Source organism: Chiloscyllium punctatum, chromosome 11 (genome assembly GCF_047496795.1).
Source record: "Chiloscyllium punctatum isolate Juve2018m chromosome 11, sChiPun1.3, whole genome shotgun sequence".
Classification (NCBI taxonomy): Eukaryota; Metazoa; Chordata; class Chondrichthyes; order Orectolobiformes; family Hemiscylliidae; genus Chiloscyllium; species Chiloscyllium punctatum.
Genome location: NC_092749.1, coordinates 45,187,059 through 45,214,156, shown reverse-complemented (window position 1 = coordinate 45,214,156; position 27,098 = coordinate 45,187,059). Strand labels below are relative to the sequence as shown.

The following is a 27,098-nucleotide window of genomic DNA, read 5'->3' as shown; positions in this document are numbered from 1 at the left end:
TAAATCTCCTTTGAATCCTTTCCAAAGTTTCTACAGCCTACCTATAATGTGGTGACCAGAACTGTTTGCAATACACCGAAATGCGGCTACAGCATGACCTCATGGCTGCAAAACTCAACCCCTCTATCAATAAAAGCCAGCATATCAAATACCTTCTTAATAACCCTATCTACCTGGGTGACAACATTTAGAGATCTATGTACATGAACACAAAGATCTCTCTGCTCATCTACACTACCAAAAGTCTTACTATTAGCCCACTATTCTTTATTCTTGTTTCTCCTTCCAAAGTGAATCACCTCACACTTTTCTGCATTAAACTCCATTTGCCACTTCTCAGCCCAGCACTGCAGCTTATCCATGTCCCTCTATAACCTGCAACATCCTTCAGCATTATCCACAAATTCACTGACCGGACTGTCATCCACAAATTTACAAACCCATCTTCCTATGCCCTCATCTAGGACATTTATAAAAATGACAAACAGCAGTTTGTCCAAAACAGATCCTTACAGTACACCAATAGTAATTGAACTCCAAGATGAACATTTCCCATCAACCACCTTCTTTCAGCTAATCAATTTCTGATCCAAACTGCTAAATCACCCTCAATCCCATGTCTCCATTTTTTTGTGCAATTTTCTACCATGGGGAACCTTATCAACGCCACTTGAATTCATATACACCACATCAACTGCTTTACCCTCATCCATCTGTTTGGTCACCATCTCAAAGAACTCAATAAGGTTTGTGAAGCACAATTTACCCTTCACAGAACCGTGTTGACTATCCCTAATCAACTTATTCCTCTCTAGATGATTATAAATCCTATCTCTTATAACCTTTTCCAACACTTTACCCACAACCAAAGTAAGGCTCATTGATCTATAATTACCAGGGTTGTCTCTACTCCTCTTCTTGAACAAGGGGACAACATTTGCTATCCTCCAGTCTTCTATATTTCCTTATCTGAGGAAGAATGTTCTTGCTATAGAGGGAGTGCAGTGAAAGATGTCAAACTGATTCCTGGATGACAGGACTTAGTATGAGGAGAGACTAAGGGTCAGTTAGAATTGTATTCACTGGAGTTTAGAATGAGGAGTGGATCTAAAATTCCAACAGGACTAGACAGTTTAGACATAGGAAGGGTAGTCTCAATGGTGAGATAGTCCAGAACCAGGGGTCATATTTTAAGGATAAGGGGTAAAGCTTTTATAACCTTTCTTCACACAGAGACCCTGTGGAATTCACTACCACAGAAAGTGGCTAAAGCCAAAACAATGCGTTTTCAAGGAGGAGGTAGATTAAGCTCCTGTGGCTAAAGTGATCAAGGAATAAGGAGGGAGGGTGGGATCAGTCACAAACACATGGAATGGCAGAACAAGCGAGGAGTCAAATTGCCTATTTTGTATGTTTCTTAGTTTAAGAAGCAAAAATTCATTGCATAATAAGTCAAATGAAAACTATTGAATTATCACAAGCTTTTCTCATAATCCCAATCATTGCAGCTTTGTTACCATATGTCTTTTTTCCAGTTTTGAACAACACAATAAACAAGAGGAACAATTCCTTCTCAGTGCATTCGTTCACTCCTGAAAGAGATCTATCTCCACCTACTGGTATAAACAAGAATTGGCAAAACCTGTCAAATGCCTTCAATATCACCGAATTTCAATTTGCAACACAGACAGAGAAGATATTTTGAAGAAAGTTATTGCTACAAACTCATGGACTCAATTATATTTCCAAGGCTCTGTCAGCAGCTGTTACAGGCAAAGGAAATGGGGTTACATATGCCCCAATTTCCAAACAGCTCATTTTTGATATGAAGAGGCGGTCAATAAATTTCAATTAATTTGCTTTGCACAAAGTAGCCCTTTGTCAGGAATTGACAGCCCTCAACCATAGATGGTAGACCATCTAAAGTTGGTTGCTTGCCAATTTTACATGTCAGATGCTCAAGTGAATGTCCTGTTCATCACAGGATGTTTCTTTTTTTTTGCTTTTTCTGTTCCATCTTTCATCATGTATTTGCCAACTTACACTTTTATCTATACTGCCAATATGATCTTTTGTTCTTAATTGGTGCAAGCATTTAAAATGGCACCATGTAAAGTGCTAAATATGAGCTGTGGACCCAATGAAGACAACAAACAAGAAACTCATTTTTTTATATTCATTCATGGGATGTAGGCTTCACTGGCATTTTATTGCCCTGTCTTAATTGCCTAAAGGGCATTAAGAGTCAACCACATTGCTGTGGATCTGAAGTCACATATAGGCTAGACCAGGTAAGTATAAAAGTTTCCATCCCTAAGGGACATTAGTGAACCAGATGATTTTTTTTTCCAACAAGTAACTATGGTTTCATAGTCAGCATTAGACTCTGAATTCTAGATTTATACTGAATTCAAATTCTTCTGGATACCATTCGCAGAATTTAAACATGGATCCCCAAAACATTTTCTGGGCCTCTGGATTAACAGTCTAGTGATAATACCACTAGGCCATCATTTCCCTGGTTGGTCCATAGATTGTTAGTTGCCTAAGTTAAATGAGAAGGTTTCCATCACAAAATCTAGAACATCAAAACATATTGGCTGGCAACAGTGCAGTCCAAATTTATAGTATATACAGCCAAATACAATAACAATGTTTCTATTTAACACCTTTAACGCAATGAAATGTCTCGGGAGATCTACAGGATCATTATAAATCAAAGTATGACACTGAGTTACATAAGGAAATATTAGGTCAGATGACCTAAACCGTAGTTAACCGGATATGTTTTAATAAATGCCTTAGAGGAGGAATATCAGATTGGGGAACTCCGGACCTTTGGGCCTGGACAGTGAAGGTAGTCAACATTGTTTATTTTTATTCATTCAGAAGATGTAAGCATCACTGACTAGGCTAGTATTTATTGCCCATCTCTAATTGCCCAGAGGACAGTAAAGAGCCAATCACATTATCTGGAATCACATGTAATAAGAATAGTAGATTGCCGTCTCTAAGAGACATTAATGAATCAAATAGGTTTCTTTGCAACAATTGATAGTGGTTACATGATCACTTTAGGCTAGCTGTTAATTCCAGACGTTTAGTGAATTCAAATTTTACCATCTGTCTAGTGGGATTTGAATTCATGTCCACAGAAAATTAGCCAGGGTCTTTGGATTAATATCCCAATGATAATAGCACCAGGACCTTCCTAAAGCAATTACAATAGAAATTACACAAGAGGTCAAAATTAGAGCAGTGAAAAAACCTTGGAGGAGGAGAAAAGGATGGGAGTTTTAAATCAAGATGGTATTTCACCAGGTGCCAAAATAGGTCAGCAAGCACAAGGACAATGGGGTAACAGTACTTGCTGCGCATTGAGATATAGGCAAGCAAATTGTGGATCACCTCAAGTTTACAAAGGATAGAATGTGGGAAACCAGCCAGCAGTCTGTTGGAATAATTGGATCCATTGGCAACATAGGCAGGTTTAGGGGTTTTAGCAGCAAATGAGAGGAGTCAGGGGTAAAACTGAGTGATGTTAAGGAAGTGAAATGAATGGTCTTATTATCAATGCAATTACAACGTCAGCTCAGGCTCAAATGTGACACAGAGCTTGCAGACAGATTAAATTAATCTCAGACTGTTACTGCAGAGTGGGATGAAATCAGTAGCTGGGAAAATGACTTCCGAATGGGGACGGAAAACAATGGGATCACTTAACAGTTGCAATTCCCTCATGAGCAAGACAGTCTATACTCTAGATATTATCAAATGGCAGCCCTTCAACATCGGCAGTGATCATTTCTTAGATTCTTTTCAACTTTTAGAATGTCATATAACCTATAACACAGGAACAACTCATTTGACACAATAGGTTTATCAAGTATTAACGTAACAAATAGATGAATAACTATTAGTTTTCTGAACAAGAGAAACCACTGCATTATTTATCTAACAGGCAAAGTGATTAATATTTTCAGGAAAAAAAGTCAATGATTCACGCATAATTAGAAAACAAAAATAAAAATATATGCACAGTACACCTGTTTCAACTCATAATTCTTGACAGCCATTCTCTGGTTCACTTCTCAGGACAATGCCTTAACCAATCAAAGTCAATCTGTCTTGTTTAAAATTTAAACAAATTTTTGATATTAACTGTCAGTTGATGGAACTGCTGCATTCTCCATGGCAATGTTTCTACTAGTCAGATCTCCATATAGCAACCAAGCGGTAGTCTCCACTCATACAGTACAAAAGCTGTCTTTTCCTTTACTATTTCTTGCACATTGTCCTAATATAAGCACTGTAAAGAGCTTGGACAAAATGTATTTTTTTCAGCAATACTCAAATCTCATTACTAGACGTAATTCCACACTTTTTGTGTTTTTTTTTGTTTGAAGAATGATACCTATTTTCTGGGCTGCAAAATAAATATTTTAAGCATAATTCAATGTCATTATGAATACCTATTACTGATAGGACTGAGTATATTCAATTAACCAGGTATTCAACCTACTAATCACCCCAATTCATTCAATTGTTTTCTACCATATGGTATGATTTCACTTTTTTTTGTGCTAACCTACAACTCTCACAGGTTTGTCTGCTGCTTTTACAATTTATTTTATACATATTCATACAAGTAATATAGCTTATCAGAACAAGGTTCAATTAGTACTTTAATAATTATTCCCATGTTATCCTTGATTTCTAAGTTATAGCACATTTCTGAAATCATTATAAAAGTCGTGGCTGGAGTTCTTCTATACCTTGGGAATTACATTCTTACCTCAATTTTTCCAAGAGAGTCCATTTGTAAGCTGTATAGTAGTAATATTGAACATAGCCAGGATAATACAGGCACTTGCAGCTGGGCCACCACATAGGAGATGAACACATGCAATAATATTACTAGCAGGCCTTTGAAGCCCATTGTAAGGAAGCAGGCCAACATCCCATACATCATCAGCAACCACATCCTAAACTAAAGAAAAAAATCCTTATGTCACCATGTGAAACAGAAACAAAATGAAGTTTAAATTTTCTGTATTGCAGATCATCTGTTCCTCGGTACAAACAAGATTCATTCTCGTACAGCTAAAAGAAGGCTAGCATTGATATTATCATACTCAGATTTATTTGAATATAACAGCATGAACTGAATAAGTAAAAAAAGTAAAACATGATGAATTACTTAAGAAACAAAAACAGAAAATACTGGAAAAGCTCACTAGGTCAGCTGAGCATCAGCATGACCAAATTATCAGCATCTGTGAAAAGTTAACATTCCAAGTCAAATACTTGTTCTCAGTACTATTACAATGAAAGGTCAATTGACCTGAATCATTATCTCCTTGCTAGCATTTTCTGTTTTAGATTTTTAGCATGCATGGTAAGTTTACTTTTGAATTATACAAGGAGGTTAGTTGGAATTTTAGGATAATAAACAGACTAGAATATAAAAAAAGAACTTGAGGGTTTCATTCCACTTCACTTTTGCAAATATTTCACTAAGTTATTACTCAATGTAATGTGACCCATTTTGAAATTCATAAGAATTGATACACATTGGGATATAGTCTAGATGCAATGTGCTCCCTGGTTTTAAGTTTTCTAACACAGTTCTCTCATGGATAGATCTATAATGTGGTTATTATCAATGAGTCTTTCAACATAGAACTAAATCTCTTCTGCAATTGTTTTCAGTTTTACACTGAATACCACATAATCTACACAAAAAGACCATTCATCCTAATACGTTTAGCAAGTGCTAATGAATAAAAGAATAGTGAATGATTTATTTATTGTCAAATATATCTTAAAGATACAATGGAAAGTGTTTTGTCGCCACAATCTGGTGTCATTTTGAGGTACAATAAAAAAAAACTTAAATAAGAGTTTATCTTCTGTTCAAATTGGTCTCAAGCACAGCTTAGGGCCTATTGCAAGGTGTTCTGGTCCTCAAGGAGTCCCGCTCCGTGAACAGAGATGACAATGCTGATGCCTCAGGAGACCTCGGCTCTGCTGCTGCCACCATTTTGCCGACAATGTCAAGAGTCCAGGCTATGGGCTACTGCTGCCAAGAGTCCAGGCTCTGAGCCTACAGCCGCCAGGAGTCCAAGGTCCCAGCCCACCAGCAATGGTAGTCCAAGATCCCAGCATACCGCCACCAGGAGTCCAGTTTTCAGGCACCACCATCGCTGCCACGAGTCCTGGTCCATGCCGCCAACGCTGCAACCACTGCCCTGTCGACATTGTTCTCAAAGATGAAGAAAGAAAAGCACGTAGAGAAAATGATGCCACCGGCATCATTGGACTTCACCAGTTTCCTCATTTCCCCTCCCTCCACCTTAGCCCAGTTCCACCCTTCCAGCTCAGCACCACCCTCATGACCTGTCCTACCTGCCAATCTTCCTTCCCACCTATCCGCTCCACCCTCCCCTCTGACCTATCACCTTCATCCCCACCTCCATCAACCTCCAAAGTACTCTTGGTTACTTTCTCCCCAGTCCCACCCCCCTCCCATTTATCTCTCCACTCCAGAAGCTCCCTGCCTTCATTCCTGATGAAGAGCTTTTGCCCGAAATGTCGATCTTCCTGCTCCTTGGATGCTGCCTGACCTGCTGTGCTTTTCCAGTATGACACTAATCTACACCGTCCAAATACTACCTATTGTACAGGCACTATCTAGAAATGCTCTGCATGTGCCTGCATCCACTCGAATACATTATTTCCTCTCATTACATAGAACACATTTAAAGCATAACTTAATGCAAAAGCATAGCATAACCATCATATTGGGTAATGTTGGTACGACTATGCAAATATGTGACATACCCTTTTGTTATGTTTTATAGTATATGCCCATCCCTACTAATGAGCATTTTTCATTACAGATCTCATTTCTGTTTAGCCTAAACCTTTCATAGAATCCTTACAGTGCAGGAAGCAGACCATTCAGCTCATCAAGTCCACACTGTCCCTCTGAAGACCACCCCACCAAGATCTATCCCCCTACCTTGTGCCTGCATTTCCCATGGCCAACTTACCAAGCCCACACCCTCCAGGACAATTTAGCATGAGCAATCAACCTAACCATCACATCTTTGGGAGCAAATCGGAACACCTGGAAGAAACCCACGCAGACGGGGAGAATGTGCAAATTCCACATAGACAGTCCAATGTTCAAACTCTTTTAGTTTCCATTTGTCCAGAGAATATTCCACATGGAAAAACACACCTGTAATTCACTAAATATTTAGCAATAGAAACAAAGGTTTTATACTTATTTACATAACAGATATTAGATTTATGTTTCAAAGGATAAAAAGTTCTGTTATTTGTAATATGACCCTCCTCTTCCACATAGATATTCTGTAAAATAAATGTATATATTTTGATTATAGTTTTAACAGAAAGTACAAACCTTTGGAAAAAAGGCTATGGTCACTTGTGATACAATTATATGACCAAGCAGAGTCCACACCAGCAAGTTCTTTGTCCACTCTGTCCAAAAGCTCCATTCAAAGTCTGTTGGGTCCTGAAAAGTGTTGCAAGGGTTAGTTATCCAAAAATAACTCAAAACATAAAATGCTGTCCAAAGGAACTGTTTGCTTCTATGGAATTCCAAATAGATTAGGATTAATATCAAAGCAAAGCCAGATTCTGTCCACATCCAACTTACAAATTTAAATATACACTTTCCAGCAAGAATTCCAGGAAACCAACAATGAAAAAAGTAGCCAATTGTTTTCTTCACCTCCCAGGCCAGGGAGCAACTGACCAATTATACACCTGCACATTGTACACCGGAAGCTGTGTTTTTTGTTCGCACTCTGTTCAATTATATATCTGCCATCTGTGATTTTTAAAGATCCTGTTCTATTCTATTGCACGCCTATGCAGGCTTTATCCACAGTAAAAAGAAACATTTTGAAACATTTAAATTCATAATAGAGGTCCTACCTCTGGCATGAGTCCATTCTGTCTAGGACCACACCATGCACATGCAAGTTAACATGCTTATAGGACAAATTAGCTAAGTCCTTTAGATCAGAAAGGTGAGGAGGGCAAGGGTGGGAGAGTCAAAGCTGAAGTGAAGCCAAAATGCAACAAACTAAAAGAACAGACTTTCATTTACAAAGCAAGATTAACAACCTATGAGTGGTCAAAACTCTAGATAGTCAATGAAGTGCTTTTGTAGTACAAGGTAAAGCTACCAAAGTCCTGCCAGAGCATAGGGCTGTTCTCTCATTAGAGAGTGACACCTGGTAGTGGTTTAACCTAAGGCTACCACAGCTCCTCAGACAAGGGGAAATGGTGGGAGAGTTTTTCATGGTAATCTGAGCTGGTACAGGAATTGAACTCACACTCAGCACTGCAAGCCAGCTCTCCAGCCAAGAGAGCCAACCTACCATCTTTTTGAAGTATAGTCACCACTGCAAGTCTCTTTTTGTTTTGGAATGGTATGATTGGCAAAATCTGTTTGGAATTATAACTTTAATATAAGCTATCACTTCCACAGCACCAAGAACAAATCCAAACATTTGGATTTGAAAAATCTCTAGATTTTGCAATGAGAATATTGAAAATCATAGTAAGTGCTTAAAATAATACCTACATCATGCATTCGGTATTACTTACAAAATTAAACCAACATAATTAATCACTGAAGACTAAATTACCTTCTTAAAACCCCAAATAAAGAATCCTTTTTCAAATCCAAATTCAGCATCAAGTTCTTCTTCATAATCTGTCAGAGATGAAAAGCAGAGAATATAGCAACATACTTCAGATCAACTGTGAAAAACTGATTTTTTTTAAACTGGGATTTCAATTAATAATCTGAAATCAAAAACAAATTGGGATTAGAGCTCTGCTGCATTGTTTGGCATTGCAATACAGTCAGAATTGCTAAAATGCAAAAAATCAAATAATTAAGAATATCACTTCACCCATAAAGTATTAGATCATTAAGGGTACAGTACTCGATCTAATTCTGATTAACAAACAGATCAATGGGGTGACCTCAAATGTAGCACACTTGGAAGGTGAAGGATCATTTAAGAGATGCTTAAGGTGCTCCAGTTGAAGAAATACTAATCTCCAGTGCAAATCTGCAGAACCTACTGTCATTCCATTGTGCTGTAAATTCTAAGAATGTATATTTTAAGAACTAAAATTTCACATATTCCTTCATATGCATATTTTATAATCTCAATATCCACTCAATTTGCAAAGTTCAGTTTGAAGCACAAAGATTAATAGATATTTTCACTTTTGGTCAGTTTAGTCAAGTCAAAGACATTTTGCAGTCAGCAGTGAATGAATTCTCTGTTCAACTTGCTGATAGCCATAAAACAACATTTTTTTTCAGGCTTTTTAAGTAAAGACTTGTTCTAATCCAGCAATAGTTTCAGTTCAGCATCCTCTACAATATACACATGGCATGTGTTAACAGGGCAAGAAGGAGCAAGGCTGGTCAACCAGATTGAACAATCCTCAGTGAGGCATTGGTTTTAAACAGATTAAAACTGGGCCTGCAGAGTCTAACCAGGAACTAAGAGAAGGAAATATGAATTGCATCTAAATCACGGATCAAAAGCAAAATAAAGAAAAAGGTGAAAGAGACATTCAATGGCATTACCATTGCTGAATATTTCAAAATCAACATCACAGGGGTTACCACTGACCAGAAACTAAACTGGACTAGCCACATAAATACTGTGGCTCCAAGAAACAGTCAGAGGCTAGGGATCCTTCAGTGAAAACTAACCATCTGACTTGCCAAAGCCTGTCCATCATCTGTTATGCACAATACTCAAGAAATTTGCCAACATGCAAAACAAAGCAGCCCAGTCAATCGGCACATCCACAAACATTCACTCCCTACACCAACACACAGTTGCAGCAACACATACCATTCGAAGACGCACTGTAGAAATTCAGTACAGTTTCTTACACAACATCTTTCAATTTCATGACCATCACCACCTCAGAGGACAAGACTAGCAGATAGATATTAACACCTCCATCTGCAAGTTCTTCTCAAAGACACTCACTACCCTGACTTGGAAATATATCATTATTCTTACACTGTCACTGGGTTAAAAATCCTGGAACCCTTCCCTAGCAGTATTGTGTGTATAACTACACCAAATGTACTGAGTAGTTCAAGAAGGCAGATCACCACCACAATGTTCCCTCTAATTTTTCTGGCACTGGTGCAGAACCCAGTGTAGTCTGAGCACATCTTGCATCCACTGAGCGGAAATAATTTCGCAACTTTTAATAGCTAATAATCAAATTGTGAAAATAATGTGCAAATATATTATTATTTTATAACTACAGACATTCTACTTGCTAAATAATCAAAATTGTTTGCTCGGCTCAGAAGTCTGGGGAGCAATTTAATGCTGGTGCTATGTAAACCACATGCACTACATGTCCAAAAAAGGACACATGTAATTATTCACTCCTTTGTTGCCAGCTTGTCTATCTTTATTTCCTGCTCAATGATTATATGCTGCATTCGAGTTGAAATTCTATCCAGATGAAATGTACAACTTAATTTGCATCAATTGCCCAAGTAATGTTTTTCTAATCTCTTTCTGGATTCTGCACTTAATCAAAGGGTTCAGAAAAGATTTACAATGATGTTACCAGGGTTGAAGAGTTTGAGCTATGGAAAGAAGCTGAATAGGCTGGAACTGTTTTCCCTGGAGGATTGGAGACTGAGGGGTGACTTTATAGAGGTTAATAAAATCATGAGGGGCATGGAACGTATAAACAGACAAGGTCCCTTCCCTGGGGTGGGGGTGTCCAGAACTAGATGGCATAAGTTTAGGGTGAGGAGGAAAAATTTCAAAGGGACCATGTTTTCACGCAGAAGGTGGTGAATGTATGGAGTGAGCTGTCAAAGGAAGTTGTGGAAGCTGGTAACGTTTAAAAGGCATCTAGATGAGTATACGAACAGGAAGGGCTTACAGCGACATGGCCAAGTGCTGGCAAATGGGACTAGATTAATTTAGGATATCTAGTCAGCAAGAACAAGTTGGACCTAAGGGCCTGGTTTTGTGCTGTACATCTCTATGACTCTAAGTTCATGAGGCTAAGTCCATGCTCACAAATGCACCTAATAGCTGAAATGTTGCTCAAATGTCCAGAAGAATGGACATTTCCAGAAACTGGTCATCTTTTACAGCACAGTCCACCGAATCACAAGGTCTGAATGGAACGCATCTTGATTTTTTCTACAACCATAAATTTGAAGTCCAAGTGTGAGCGTATCTTTGTGGCTTAACTTTTGTCATAGCTGAGTATAAAAGTGGAATACAAGACTATCTTTTCCAAATTCATAATTGGTTGTCTTGATATTTACAGCCTAATCAAATGCATGCCATTCTCGTAATTTATCTTTTGGAAATTTGCTTTCCAGGTGCTCACGCAGCAGTTGAATAAATGAAAGGCTTACATCACTATCGAGAGCAATCAGGACCTTCTTAACTTCATCACTCCAATAAATACATTCACCTCGCTACTGAGTGAATATTCAGTTTATTGACCTTCAATTGTCATCAAACAGCTTCTCTGCAAGGATTAGCACAGTAACATCAGTTCACTGAGAACATCATTCACAGCTGTCAGCACAACGCAATGTTGTGGTATTGTGAGCATGCTCAGGCAATATTTGTTTATTCACCAGCTCTCTGCAGTATTCCATTCTAGACATTGTGGTTTAGTGCACTCATAAAAAGAAAACACTTTGCAGTCTCTTTTTTTAAAAAAGATTCATTCAGGAACATGGGCTTTCCTGGATGGGCTAGTATTATTGCCTTTCCATTATTGCCCTGGAGAAGTTAGAGGTGCCTTCTTTAGGGAAATAATACATGGGTAATAAATGCCAGCCCAACCAGGAAAGCCCAGATTCCCTGAATGAATTTTTTTAAAACGGATAAAGAGAAAAAGGAGGGAAAAAAAAAGGCAGAGAAATCAACTTCCCAAGATAACCTGAAAGAATGAGAATTCACACTCAAACTTAAATTCAAGGAACAAAGAGGTTGTTTGATGTAACCAATTATAGCATGAAAAAATTTTACTTGTAAATGTAACAGCCCAACCTTTTTCTGCAATGTCTAATGGGACACATGTGGCCAATTACCCCAAGTTTAAGCCATTGGATTGATTCAAATTTAGCCACATGTGAATTGTAAAGTATATAGTAGCTATTCCATAATTAAGATGATGTCATTTTTGACATTGTAAACTGAAATATGCAAAAAGACAACTCAAAACAAATTAAGAAAAACACTTTGAAGAAAAATTACCATGGTTTCCATAATATGCCACATCAGTTTTATCACAACATGTTTCAAAATATACAACTTAATAACAATATAGGAAATCCACTGAACTATCCATATAATAAAGTCAAAGTTCAAATGCTAAAATTTCACAAGAACTGTGATTCCAACTAATATAGCAACTTACATTTATATACCACCTTTACAGAAGATGGTGCAATTTTGTGGATCTTAATTACACAGCAGGCTGTTTGCCAGACAGCTATTCCTGGTCACTGCTGTTGCTCTGAAAGAATCTGGTTAAATATTTTGACAATCACATAAATATTAACAGTAAAGGCAATATTTAGATCAAACTTTCCAATCAATTCTTTCTACCTTAAATTCATCAGTATTTTCAAAACTATTTTCCACACACCGTTCAATGAATAAATGGTAAGCAAGTCTGGTAAATCTCATTTACCACTGCTTTTTAAATTTCAGTCTTCTCCACTGAAGTCACCCAACTAAAGTTGGGCTGAACCTTCTGGTTTTTGATTAAGTCACATCAAGTTTCATGAAGTGATCCTCACTGCAAAGCCAAGCAAGTTTTCTTGCCGTATTTTTCCAAACTTGTTACATTAATTGGACATTTCAGCTGTTATGGCAAATTCCTTGTCCAATTTTTGGCCCCATCTTACCACGTACTTTTCCCACAGCAATTTACCACTCGCCAAAGATCCTGAAATGGACCCTCAACTTTGGTGCTGCACCATATGTAAAAAGCCTCTGTGAAACCAGACAAGCACTGTTTGCTTGGAGCTGCCCTGAATGGTTCCCTGGCATTTGCCACAAGCATAGCTGACAGGAAATCAGTGTCCCTTTTGTAAACATGGCCCTGGAAGTCCTGCTGGACAGGGTACAGCATGGGTGGAATTTCACCTTCCCCTAGGACAAACAGACCATGCCCACCTTCTCAGAGGTTGCTACCCTGTTCACGCAATCGAAAAGAATGCCCAGCTCTGCAGGAAGACATCCTTGTCCTTCTCCATTCTGCCAGCATAAATACCATTATTTTCTCTCTGATAATTCTCACTCACTCAATGCTACTGTATCCACCTCCTATCCAGACTCATGCTCAACAACTCTCACTAACACATGCTTCTCCATTTGCTCTCACCCATCCTTACCTGTGACACCACTAATGCTACACACCCTTTTCACATCCTACCTCATTTGCTTGAGAAATGTCCCCAACTGCACCAAAAGAAATATCTGTGCCACTCACTTTCATCGAATGTATTATCTTTCTCTCTCACTCCAGGAGCAAAACAGCCCAATAAAGGCAAAAAGTGTCAAGACAGGTAGTACGCTGCCCGTCATTTGTCTCTTCATCTCTTATGCGGAGGGGGTCCTAACTATGACCACCCAAGTAGGGCCTGGACTGGAAAAGAAGGCTGCCCTCAACTTGCTGGGCCAGAATTCCCTTAGCAAAGGCTACATCTCTTAAATGGACTTAGGCCTGCTGACAACCGTGGCAAGTTTTGTGGCTTTATGCATGTGCTAAATGGTGCAGGAAGGCAGTAGCAACATGAGCCTGTTATCTCTGGCTGAGAGAGCAATGTATAAAAATGCAAGTCTAGAAAATGCAAATCTGGAGTAAAAAACTAAAAGAACACACTTTCATTTACAAAGCACAACTATGGGTGTGCAAAATTCTCTATCGTCAAATGAAGTGCTTTTTGCAGTACATGGTAAATCCAGCATAATCTTACCAGACCATTGGCTGCTCTCTCATTCACAGAATCATACAATCCCTACAGTGTGGAAACAGGCCCTTCAAGTTGACAATGACTTTCCGAAGAGTAACCTACCCAGACCCATTCCTCTACCCTATATTTACCCTAACAAATGCACCTAACCTACACATCCCTGAACACTATGGGCAATTTAGCACATCCAATTCACCTAACCTGCACATCTTTGGAAATGTGGAAGTAAACCAGAGCACCCAGATGAAACCCACACAGAAACTGTGTGCAAACTCTACAAAGACAGTCACCCAAGGCTAACCTTGAGGCAGCAGTGCTAACCACTGAGCCATTGCGCTGCCCTACATCTAGAAGGACAAGCGCAGCAGATCCATGGGAACACCACCACCATTAGGTTCCCCTCTAAGCCACTCACTATCCTTATTCGGAAATGTATCACTATTCCTTCACTGTTGCTGGTTTAAAATCTCCAATGGCATTGTGGGCCAACCCACAGCAGGTGGACTGCAGCGGTTCAAGAAGTCTTCGCACAGTTGTGCAATCATTCCTTCGGTCAGGATCTATTTGCAGTGTCTATCCTCCATGTATTCTCTGGTGACGTACAGTCATTCCATCATTGACAGAGACAATTTGTGGTGGTTTAACCCAAGGTCACCTCAGCTCAGGTCAGGGGAGAGATTGATAAGGAGAGTCCTTCATAGTAAACTCAGCTGGTATGGGAACTGAACTCACGCATTCTGTACTGCAAACTGGCAGTCCAACCAAGTGAGCTAATTTAACCCTTTTCTGAAGTATGGTCACCAGGACAAGTCCTTTTATTACAATGGCACGGCTAGGCAAAATTGTTTGGAGTCATAACTTTAATCTAAGTTATAATTTCGACAGTACCACAGAACCAAAGGTAGGTATGCTGCGTAGAGTGAGTGAGTACTGTAACAGCAAGTGAACAGCCAGAGATGCAGCCTGATGCAGACTGTGAGCTGACAGTATGTCCCTGAGCATAAATGGCATTACAATGATTGTTGCCTGTGCAGGCAGAGGTGCAACACTGAAATTAGGAGGCATCTTGTAAGTGGACCAGAGATGTGGGATGAGAGGAGATAGAGGCTGGCACATGTCAGATGCTAATGTCCATAGATGATGTGTGACTGCTGCCAATGGAGAATGCCTAAAACATTGGTGCTCATGGAGTTCTTTTGAAACAAGTGGCAAGTTGAACCTGCCAAGAACCCCCTCTGGTTTCATATCAAGTTTTCTCAATGATTAGTTTGTATGGTGAGTTTGGTAAGATCACCACTTGTGGGGATTCGGACTGCTCGCAAAGTGTTTTAACAAGCAATACTGAATGTCAACTGTGAACACGCTGCTGCCTAGCAATAGTGATGATGGTATCCTGCCTGAGAAAAACTTAAAATGCGGCTAACAGAACATTAGGCCTGATTGTATCATTCATCTCACCATAGCCACATTCAGCCTATTGATTTCAAATCCTTAATTTTTTATTCAGGAAACAAAACATTTAGAGCATACAGCTGAAGTCAAGAACCAGAATATGTTTCATTTTTGGCCTCTGTGAATTCTGCGAGCCCTCAATGTAACATTTAAGCAGAAAAGGCACTAGAAGTACAATAAGAGAGCAGTAATTCCTAACCAATTCTTCCCAAGCTTACTTCTAAATAGTTTAGGTTTTAAACATGCAACTGCTGTGAAAAATATAATTCATTTGAGCAAATAGATTAACTGCAAAACAGCTTTTAAAGTGGAGAGAAAATAGATTTAGTTATCATGTAAATCAGGATTATACAGTTGGTCTGCAGGTGATTTATTATAAATATTAACACATTGTAATAGATATATCAATAAACATAGCGAGCAAAATACAGCTTGGTTGGCAAGCAAAGGCAAAACACTGGACAAATGTAGAAATTAAAAGCAGACTAACAGCTCTGTAAAACATCATATAACCATAAAATCTAATCTTCCTAAATGCTCCTGTGCATTGTAATGATGTGTTATAATTGGGATGTAATTTTTATACTGTAATTCCTGTTTTTGTAAATCATCTAATACAAACCTCACAAGCTCCAAGTAAAGCACCAGGTTTCTGCCATTCAAATAGTTAACAAACAATTTGTAGGCACAGAGCTCTGCAAGGCTTTATAGATTTATTATGCAAAAAAAATGTAAAGGTTTGTATTTTTGAAGTTTAATGGATTAACATATGCAATGCAAGGCAAATGAACCCTTAATTTCTGAAATTAACAAACAGGAAAGGTTGACTATCGACTATGACTAAAACTAAAAAAGGAATGATTACAATGTATGTTTAAAATCAAATTTTGAACAATAAAAAAAGGACTAATATCCAATTTTTCTTCAATTTTCTGGGAAAATGCTTTTTACCTCCACTCTGTAAAAGTCACAGGCACAAATATATGTTTCAACATTTTGTGGCACAACATATTGGGGCTCCATTTGATTTATTTTGTAGATAGTTTGATAGTAAGACCAATAACAGTAGTGAAAATAAAGAAGGAAAAAAATAAAACAGGCATTGGTGAAACAGCTTTCATTACCCTAGAAAGTCCCAAAGGGTAAACGAGTAACTAAGTGATGTTGAAGTGCAATTATTCTTGGAATGGAACTGAACCCAGAATAGTAGCACAAATAGCAATGTGCAAATGACCTGGTAACTTTTGTATTGCTGTTGGCTGAGGAACATCTGTTAGCCATGCCTCTCTTATTCTTCAAAACAGGGCCATAGGACTTTTCATATTCACTTGAGAGAATTGGAAATGTTCAAAGGTCTAAAATGTTTGTTCTTTAAAATGTTAAGGATGAAGCAAGGACAGAGTAGACCCAAAACTACTGAGCCATTGCAGTTAATCACCAGGCTCTTGAAGTCGACAGGACAAATATGTTGTCAAATCAAAGCATAGAATTCCACACCTGACCAGGTGACTTCTAACCAAATTAAGAGACATTAAAAGAACACCAATATAGGTTGTTCTGGAGAAAACACAGATGTTTCCATTAGCTTGAATCACTCCAAATAAAGTAAAGTTTTACAATAAATATTCTGGGATAAGTGTATGATATACGCAGGTAAGTATATTTAGAAACGATCTTGTTAGAGATGGAACACCCCTATTACATAAAGATATGACCTTCAGTGAATTACTCTGTTTTTTAAAAACATTTAATTGCTCAGTCAAAAAAATAATTCTGACTCTCACAGTCAACCAAACCTTTAGAAGGACAATATAATTTAACCAAAACTTGATTGTCACAGATTTTTAAGTGCTGCGTTCTTCCATAACTTTGTTGTTATATTGCATAAATCAATGTTTAAATGTCAAAGTATGATTAGCAACAGAGCAAAGACATTTGTCTCTGACATTGAAAAATCCTTTGAGAGTGATCCAGTCATCTCCTTGGCAAGTACTTTACTTTCTCTCACCATGCAATGGATTGTAGTGCCTTCCCAGGAGGATTTCCAGATTGGCATTGCAGTGATGTCAAGCTGTCCAAAGAGCCAACATATTACGACATTTTTTGTTCAGCAACAGTTACTCAGCTTACAATATCAAACCCCAGTTCCAACTGACTGAAGGAGGCTACTTTTTAATGGCATCAGACTGTAGAGAGGGAATGTTTTCAACTGATCAAATGATTTCAATGATTGCTGATTAATGGAGATCAACAGCAGAATCTCTGGCAACATTGTGAGTGATATACCATTAGGGGAGATGGTGACATTGCGATATTGTCATTAGTCTAGTAATATAGAGGCCCATGAAAATGTTCACAAGACAATAGTCTAAATCCTACCTGAGCAGCTATTGGAATTTGAATTCTGTTAATAAATCTGGAAATAATAGCTAGTCTCAGTAATGGTGAGCATGACAATTATCAGCAATTGTTGTAAAGACCCATCTGGTTCACTAATACCCTTTAGGGAAGGAAGTCTACCGTCCTTGCCCAGTCTTGTCTACACATGACCTCAGGCCCACAAGAATGTGGTTTAACTTTTAACTGCCTTCTGAAATGGCCAGTAAGCCACTCAGGTCAAGGGCAATTCAGGACAGGCAACAAATTCTGGCCTTGCCAGCAATGCCTTCATGCCATGAAATAATAAATAAAGGGAGTTCAAATGGTGAAAGGCCACGCTCAATATCCCCCCCCTTCCACCCCCCCCCCCCGTAAAACCCAGGCCAGTAAAAGTCCCTAAACCTTATAGGGAATCAGGAACTTCCAAAAGTACAGTACACTCTTATTATGTTGACTTCCTAAAAATCTTGAAGTGCTATCAATGGTTCTTACACTAAATCCTGATACTAAAATATTGTCAATTATCTAAGCTGAACCCATTCTGAATAAAACTAAATGTAGCAGGCAAGAACAAAAAATGGCATAATATTTTGCAGCAAATATTCCTAGTATTAGAAGTTAAAATTAGTAGAGGTAATGAGTTGACTACTACCTTATATGGACTTGAGAGTCTGAAATGATTTATATTGCAGACTGCCTTAAGTACCACCCATTATGATGATGTCATAACAATGACATTATGATGATGGGCTTAAGAAAGTGAAGAGCTTCAGGTTACAAAAGGAGTTCAATCAACCATCGGGATCTTGCTCATATACCTTGTTATACTACTATAATATTAATGTAATGCATACATAGTTGCTATCGTACAATAACTTATATCATATTTAAGAAAACAGCTTGTTCTTGTTAAACTAATGAGTGGTTACCTCTCCAGTACAAGACCAAGAAGGCCCCGTAGATCGCCAACAGGAAAGGGGAAGGCAGCAGAAAATCTACCAGTTAGTTCTATAATAATGAGCACTGGTAAGGATTCATCTTACAACATGGTGGCAAGTGGTGTGAATTTCATTTAGCAGAGTCCTATACACATACTAGCAAGGAACTGGTTAACTGTTTGGCTGGATAGCTGGTCTGCAAAGCACTGTGATGCCAACAGCACAGGTTCAATTCCCACATCTTGGGCAGAACACTTGATCTCAACATCTCCCCTCACCTGAGGTGTAGTGACCCTCAGGTTAAACCACCAGTCAGCTCACTCTAAAGAGAGAGCAGCCTTATAGGCCGGTCTGATAATTGTTTCGTTTCTTTTAACACGCTGGCAGTCTTAAGAATTCTTGCAGATAGTCAGCATATTAGAAGAGTTAAAATATTCACAAGCCTTTCAGAAGAGAACCGCATGGCATGATTCAACAAGGCAGAATCTACACACAATAGTAAAAGCATTTCAGGCGTTATGAAATACACAGCAACAAAGGTGAGCTAGGAACTCCATCAAAGCAATAACATACTCCATCAAATGACAGTGATCTAGAGGAGTGGTCCTGAGCTGAGCTTCAGCACAGAGCAAATGGCAGAGGTCCCATAAGTAAATTTGAAATCCTAGTGGGTAAGGGGAAAACTTTAAGTGGCACAATTTACAGGCAGAGAAAGCTGGAAGTAAGCAACATACTTGCAACTCTGGTCAAGCTTTGCCACCTTAGCAACATGCAATAGGAGGCACAGCTACAGTCAAAGAAATCAAGGGCCACAGAAGCAAAATAAAACAAAGCAATAAAGGGGCAATTTAAGAGCACAGACAGACAAAGTTTAACAGAAAAAGTTAGATTACTGAGGTTGCAGAAAAGGTGGTACGCATTTACTTAAACCAACATGCACCAGGATTCATTCAGGTAAAAGCAGTGAAAACATAAGGGATTATTACTTACAGCCAATGACAGTAAGGATCATCGAGGAAAATCCATTAAAGAAAATGTTTCCTTTTTTAAAGGCATCAGAGAACGATGCATTCAGATAAACAGTTAAAAGAAACAGATATTGTTACGAAAGCAGCAAATGTCAGTATTCATTCGGTAAAGCTATTAAGGAAACAGGAAATAATATATTCAGGTTTCAGGCAAAAGCCCTCCATTCCTGATGAAGGGCTTTTTGACATCGACTCTCCTGCTCCTCGATGCTGCCTGACCTGCTGTGCTTTTTCAGCACCACACTCTCGACTCTAAATCTCCAGCATCTGCAGTCCTCACTTTTGCCTACAATACATTAAGGCCATGACTTGTAGGATTCATCCAGAGAAGCTGCAAAAAAAAAAAAAAGCAGGAATCCTCCCATTTTAGCTACAAAAATGTGGGAAAAGATCATGGTAAAGCTCTGCCATACTACTAAATTCAAAATTTGTGAAGCAAGGAAATCACAATAGGAAGACCTGATTGCTGAAATTACACAGCCAGGAAGTTTTAATTTCTGGAAAGGATCAAATAGAACATAGAACTAAACATCCTCTAGAAAACAATTTTTAAGATATAGAATCGTTTCCAGATTAGATATTAAATTAGAAATGAGACAAGTGAATGCACTTTCATATACAGTTGGGAATTTAGCTGATCATGTAATTGCTCTCCAAAGTGTAGAAGAAACAACTGATACTTTCAATTAAGTTCTGAAAGTCTATGACATTTACTTCAACCCAAAACAAATAACATTTCTGAAAAAACAAGAGTTTGTGGAAGAGTTTAGCACCGGGGGGAAATTTCTAGATAGCTTCATTATTGATCTCCACAGTTTGGTGGGAAAAAAAGGTAACCACTGGAAATTAAAGTCAGAATGCATAAGTGTGAGATTGGAGTTGCTGATGACTGTTCAGATTTATTACTGTCAAAGACAGATTTTATTCTAGAGAAAACCATTCTGCTGATAAATAAATCAAATGTCCAAAAGGAGTACAGATCATAGGGGTAAGAATTCATCTTACTCTTTTGCTCAGTCATAAAAGTTAAAATCACTCACAATTATTACTGATTAGCCCCGAAATGAAGGAAAACTTTCCAGTAGGTAAAATATGGGTAATGGAGAAAATGGAGTTGGATCTAAAAATAAAATTTAGCAAAAGAATGTTCTTTCGTACACCAAGAGATATAAATTAGTAGAATGTAATCTGTATGAATTCGCTAAAGGAGATTAAATTTAAAAATGGTTTGAAACTACATGCAGCACTTTCAATCCGTCTGAATTAAATGAGCTCAAATGCCTGTATTATGGCGAGTTTTATCAAGTATTCACTCAACATTTTGCAAGTAACAACTACCAAGTAACACCTTTATCCTGACAAAATAATTGACTTCCCCAATATCAAAACAGATCAGAACAGGATAGATTTTGCAGACATTCATTCCCTTTGCACTTGTTTACAAACCATTGTGAACAGGGCAAATAATAAGCGCTGAAAATGTGTTGCTGGAAAAGCGCAGCAGGTCAGGCAGCATCCAGGGAACAGGAGAATCGACGTTTCGGGCATCAGCCCTTCTTCAGGAATGAGGAAAGTGTGTCCAGCAGGCTAAGATAAAAGCTGGACACACTTTCCTCATTCCTGAAGAAGGGTTGGTGCCCGAAACGTCGATTCTCCTGTTCCTTGGATGCTGCCTGACCTGCTGCGCTTTTCCAGCAACACATTTTCAGCTCTGATCTCCAGCATCTGCAGTCCTCACTTTCTCCAGGGCAAATAATAAACCAAACAAACTGAAGAATGCTCAATGAGCAGTGCAAAATAAGGGAAGGAAGAAAGTATGGATTAAGAGAAAGTAAAAAGAGGCAGATCCTTTATTTAAAAATTTCAGCATTAATTAAAATCTGAGAAATAAAACTCTATGTTAATTTTCAATTCAGATGGGTAATACTACAATACTCAGAACTTCTAACATCATTGAGATTATACTTACACTGGGATGAGTACAATTTAACTTTGTATTGCGATTTCCAAGGGAAGTAACAATAAATTCCAATCTCACAATGTTCCAAATTTCAATATCAGGTATTTTGGAGAGACACTAGCATCATGTAATTTGTGGAAGACTATGCCAACTCTGATTCAAATTCCAGAATTCTACATTTAGCAGTACATGTGAAATTGTCTATTTTGCATTCGCTGTTACAAGAAAACCTAACCCAAATTATTTTTTTAAAAAACCGTGCCTAGTGTAATACGAGGGAAAAACAGAATTTAAGAAAGATAGGCTCTCATGTATCTTTCATTTTATATTGTTTAAAATATTGACTTGTTTAACTTGATACCCATTCTGCAGGATTGTTATACAATTATGATCACACAATTAATAAATATTAATTACTTGTTCAGTTTCTTCAGTCAATGTTTGTCATGCACCCAGGTACCAAACCACTCTGACTAGTAAGAATGTAATACAATACAATTTACCTGCACATAGCACCTCAGCTGAAACTATGTCCATCCACATATTACTAAGATCTTTATCTCAGATGGGAATTGCCAAATGTCTTAGAGGTGGTATTTTTACATTAGATATTCTCCTTTTGTTTACAGACTGCTCCTAAAAGCGAATGTCACTTCCTTACAAACCAGTGTACAAACCTGCTGAAAGCAAAGAAAATGTAACAAATGCCTGAAGCTTGCCACTGTACTTCAGCATTTCAACTTTGGAGGGTGTTAAAATGTGCACTCTGACTCAGTCTACAAATTTAATACTTTTTTAAAACAATAAATTGATAAATAAATATTACGACGTGAGAAATATTCTTAGCAACCTATACAAACATCATTGCTCTTCTTAACATAAGAATGTCTGCATGGGTTTCCTCCGGGTGCTCTGGTTTCCTCCTACAATCCAAAGATGTGCAGGTCAGGTGAATCGACCACGCTAAATTGTCCATAGTGTTAGGTGCATTAGTCAGAGAGAAATGGGTTACTCCTTCGGAGGGTCAGTGTGGACTTGTTGGGCTGAAAGGCCTTTTTCCACACTGTAGGGAATCTAATCTAAATATGTTAACTTGATTATAAAATCGACAGGTGGTAAACTGAGAGTTGAATCATGTTACTACAGAACCCATTAATTAATTTGTAATCTTACTCCACATAGTTTCAAGCAAACAGATATATTGTTACAATATAGCCAAAATATCACACCCTTAAGCAGCCAAATAAAGGAATTCAGAAAGGTCTTTCTTATAACCACTACAGTCAGTCGTGATTGAAATGAAATTTCTCCAACAAATATACTTGTCGTATAGTTGCTCATCAGACAAACGAGCCAGTTTTTCTGTTGCTCTCCACAGATGCTGGCTGATTCACTGAGTTATTCCAGCCAATTTTGCTCTTGCTTTGGATTTCAATTATTCACAATATTTGTCGACAAGTGAAAGAAATGGCTTGCCGGCTTTCCAAGAAGCTCACTTAACCGTGTTGAAACCCCTGAGTGAATGGGGGGGGGGGGCGTCAACGTTTTCAAAATCGCCAACAGGGACATGTACTTGACACAATTACACTGTTTAGTTACTCAATGTTATGGAGCACATTAAATCACTCAAGGACCGGACAGCCTTAACGCTAACGCTGATGACAACAACAGAAAACAACTGTAAAATTCCAAGGTACGTGGGAATCTAGGGTGGTGCTTCTCAAACATTTCCTATTCAGACTTTTGAAAGTTGAAAATTATCATGACCCCATCAATGAGCGCAGTTAGAGTGAGGGTCTGTTAGAGCAGGGTACAGCTGCTGTAATTGGTCCAATCTACCATTGCATTACTACCTTAGATTTCATGACCCTACAATTTTGGCATGCAACCCCACCTGGGTCCCAAACCCCACTTTGAGAAATCCCTGATCTTGGTGTTCAAGAGTACATGTACATGCTAGTGTGCAAATACAAGTAATTAAGAAGACTAATGAAACGCATCATGTATTACAAGAGGAACTGAAAATGCTTCAGTTATATGGAGCATTGGTGAGACCACATATCGAATACTGTGTTGTACCCTAGGCCCTACTGAGGGGCTATTCCCCTTAGATGTTCATACATGGTCACTTGGTTAAAGCACATGCAGTGTGTTTGTTGTGGCATATGCTGCAAGTGTGACACTGGCATCATATGGTGCCATACAGCAACATGTCCACTCCTTGACTGATCACTGGTGGCAAACATGATAGGCTATCTGGCTTTGTAACTGCACAAAACTGCAAAGCAAAATAGAAGTACAGTGTGGCTGCAAGCTCTGAATGATGCAGCAATGCACAAAAGACAAGATGCACACTGCTGTGAACAGTGATTTGTGATCTTACTCCACATAGTTTCAAGCAAACAGATATATTGTTACAATATAGCCAAAATATCACACCCTTAAGCAGCCATCCAAAGGAATTCAGAAAGGTCTTTCTTATAACCACTACAGTCAGTCGTGATTGAAATGAAATTTCTCCAACAAATATACTTGTCGTATAGTTGCTCATCAGACAAACTGAGCCAGTTTTTCTGTTGCTCTCCACAGATGCTGGCTGATTCACTGAGTTATTCCAGCCAATTTTGCTCTTGCTTTGGATTTCAATTATTCACAATATTTGTCGACAAGTGAGTGTAAAGTGAGTGAACACAAAGACAGCAAGCAAAAAGCCTGAGATGTACTATGTTCCAATGAATGAAACAGGTGTCTGGTAAATTCCAAAGTGACAAATTGAGCTATTTTCTAAGTGAACCATAAACGTGTCATGATGATATGGTGCAACTGGTCCATTTCTGTTGTCAACCTCCTTAGACTAAAGATGCAAGTCACTGCACATGGCATGTGCCAAGGTGTAAACCAACATGGAGGTGCCAGCTGCAAGTTATAGCCACCAGGAGAATGTCAGGAAATGTTACCTTCTAGTTTTTCTCCACTGCCAGGTAAAATGTCAGCCTGAATATAATTTTTTTTAAAAACACAGAATCCCTACAGTGTAGAAACAGGCCATTAGGCCCAACAAGTCTTTATTTCAATTGTTTAAGTAGGCTGAAGGTCTTCATTCAGCCTTTATGGCTGTCTTCACATTGAAATGGATATTTTCACATCCTTAGTCACAGTACATGGACTGCTGCTTACTTAGCAGTACTGATAATTCATGTTTGAAAGATCTACAGTTGAACTCCTCAATTCACTGCCAAAATTGTGTGACACAGTCAGACTGGTTACAGCCTAATGCAATCTCCAACATTAATCCTTTCAGAAGCATTAGGTGACAGAAGTCACCAACCTGAAATATTTGGCAATGTGTTACATTCCCGGGTTGAGAGTTTGAAAACGTGGGAGGGAGAAGCAGTTGTTGGCAGAAAGATATGAGTTGGAAGATCTGAGTGTCCAGCTCACCATCTACCATAACCTGCCTGCCATTTTCAAGAGATGGGGGGGTTACTGGATAGTCTATCTGCGGGGTAGCCAGCTTTTAAGTGGACGGGTCACCATCGAGCAGGCTGACTATTGCAATTCAGACTCTGCTTCTCTCCACCGATACCACCAGAGCCATAGAGTGTCTCTTTCATTCAAATAACTGATGAATCACCCTCCCTCTCAAAAATGTTTAGATCCTACAGACTGTGCATCTGCTTAAAAGGCAGAAACTGTCCACTTTTCCAGGCAACTCTCTGAGATATTAGTTTTGAATTTAACCTTTATGTTTTTTTTAAAAAAAAGATTTATTGTAAAAACAAAAGTAACTTCTCGGCAGCGCAGAAGGTGCAGGGAGGGGTTCTCCCAGTGTTGCAGGGGGACAGGGGAAGGAAGCGCTCTTACTTCTGGAGAGTTGGTACACTTCATAGAAGGAGTAAAAGTGAAATCCAACTGTGATGGCGAGGTAGAAACTGAGCTCCCAGGAGGGCAGACAGGCGCTCGGCATCACTCTGTAAACACACAGGGGGGAAAAAGTCAGCTGCAAAAACACAGAGGTGCACAGCAGCATCAACAACAACAACAACATTAAACATGAGCGTTTGGTACCGAGCTGCAGCAGCCGCACTAACCCGTGACCCGCCCGAGCCGCCGAGCACTCGCGCTGCTCCCGGCGGATGATGTTTCCCCTCCGAAAGCCGATCGTGGCTGCACCGTCACAAGCCGGTGGTTGCGGCGGTGAATGAGTACCGGAGGGAAACTGGGTCGCGGCCCCTGGAAAGGTCTCGTTTGTTAACCCGCAGCTTTGTTAAATGTTCGGGTGGTGTCCTGTAGTTGTAGGAGTTCAACACTCCTACATCTGAAGGATAAAATCGGATGGTTTTTTTTAAAAAATAAAGACAAGAGTTTTGACATTCCAGCTAAATGTAAGGAGTGTCTGGATGGAAAGAAAAGATCAGGCAAGGTTGGACTGGGGGGGCTTCACCATTCCCAAATTTTCTAACTCCACATAATGGTCAGGAGTTTTATTACATGGTCACAGAAAGGTGTTAATAAGAATGTGCAAAGTACAACATGACACGAAGAAGTTTCAAAGGGTCAAAGAATGATTTAATTACCAGTTGAAGCTGACATTTTAAATTTGCCACTTTGTAGTCCTGTCTGAAGAGACGAAAATCTTCAATTTTCCTACACTCTCAACTAAGACAGGGAGCAGCATGAATGGCCCTGGCGTTCACTCTAATTATTTAAAGACTAGTTTACGAATTCCCAGACGAATGGTAATGTGGTTTGTGGTTTTCTAAATGTCACTTTGTGTGACAGGTGTAACTGAGGCTAATGTAGTGATTGTAACCAAGTCAGCCAAATTTACCACATGCAGTATGAGTGCCCTGATTGGAGCTGCTAACTTGGTCCAAGCTGGGAGCCCTGGCTGACAGATAGAAACAGGAGTGTCAGAGGTTCAGTTCACTCTGAGAGCTGGCTCTGAGAAAGCCAGAATAGTGTACAGTATGTACATGTGAATCAAGGGTATCTTGGCGACAGGATACAGGCCTCTGTGGAGTTACTTTAGTGGTGATTAGAGAGAAAAAAAAGTGTTCCTTAAGAAATTCACTCGCAACAATCGTCTTTGAGTTGAGGTAAACATTTCTGGCATCATGCTGTTATTTGGGAAGCTTGACTCAGTCGATCTTACCGTTGAAGACTGGGCCCATTATGTGGAAAGAATATGTTACTTCTATCCATGCAAATGACATTGGGGAAGATGAAAGACAATGAGTAATTCTCCTATCAGCTTGTGGGCCCACAGCTTTTTCGTTGTT

The 27,098-nt window shown here is 38.9% G+C and overlaps 1 protein-coding gene across 4 annotated transcripts in view; it reads right to left on the bottom strand.

Moving 5' to 3' along the window:
• The window catches only part of hhat (hedgehog acyltransferase), a 264,425-nt gene extending 238,423 nt beyond the window's left edge, over positions 1 to 26,002 (bottom strand). For all 4 annotated transcript variants that reach the window (XM_072580734.1, XM_072580732.1, XM_072580733.1 and 1 more), the window contains exons 1-5: positions 25,908 to 26,002; positions 25,681 to 25,787; positions 8,691 to 8,758; positions 7,433 to 7,546; positions 4,796 to 4,990 (exon numbers count right to left, since the gene is read on the bottom strand). In XM_072580734.1, the coding sequence (XP_072436835.1) occupies positions 4,796 to 4,990; positions 7,433 to 7,546; positions 8,691 to 8,758; positions 25,681 to 25,783 (480 nt within the window). In that variant the 5' untranslated portion in view covers positions 25,784 to 25,787; positions 25,908 to 26,002. The remainder of the gene's footprint in view (positions 1 to 4,795; positions 4,991 to 7,432; positions 7,547 to 8,690; positions 8,759 to 25,680; positions 25,788 to 25,907) is intronic.
• Positions 26,003 to 27,098: the final 1,096 nt, after the last annotated feature.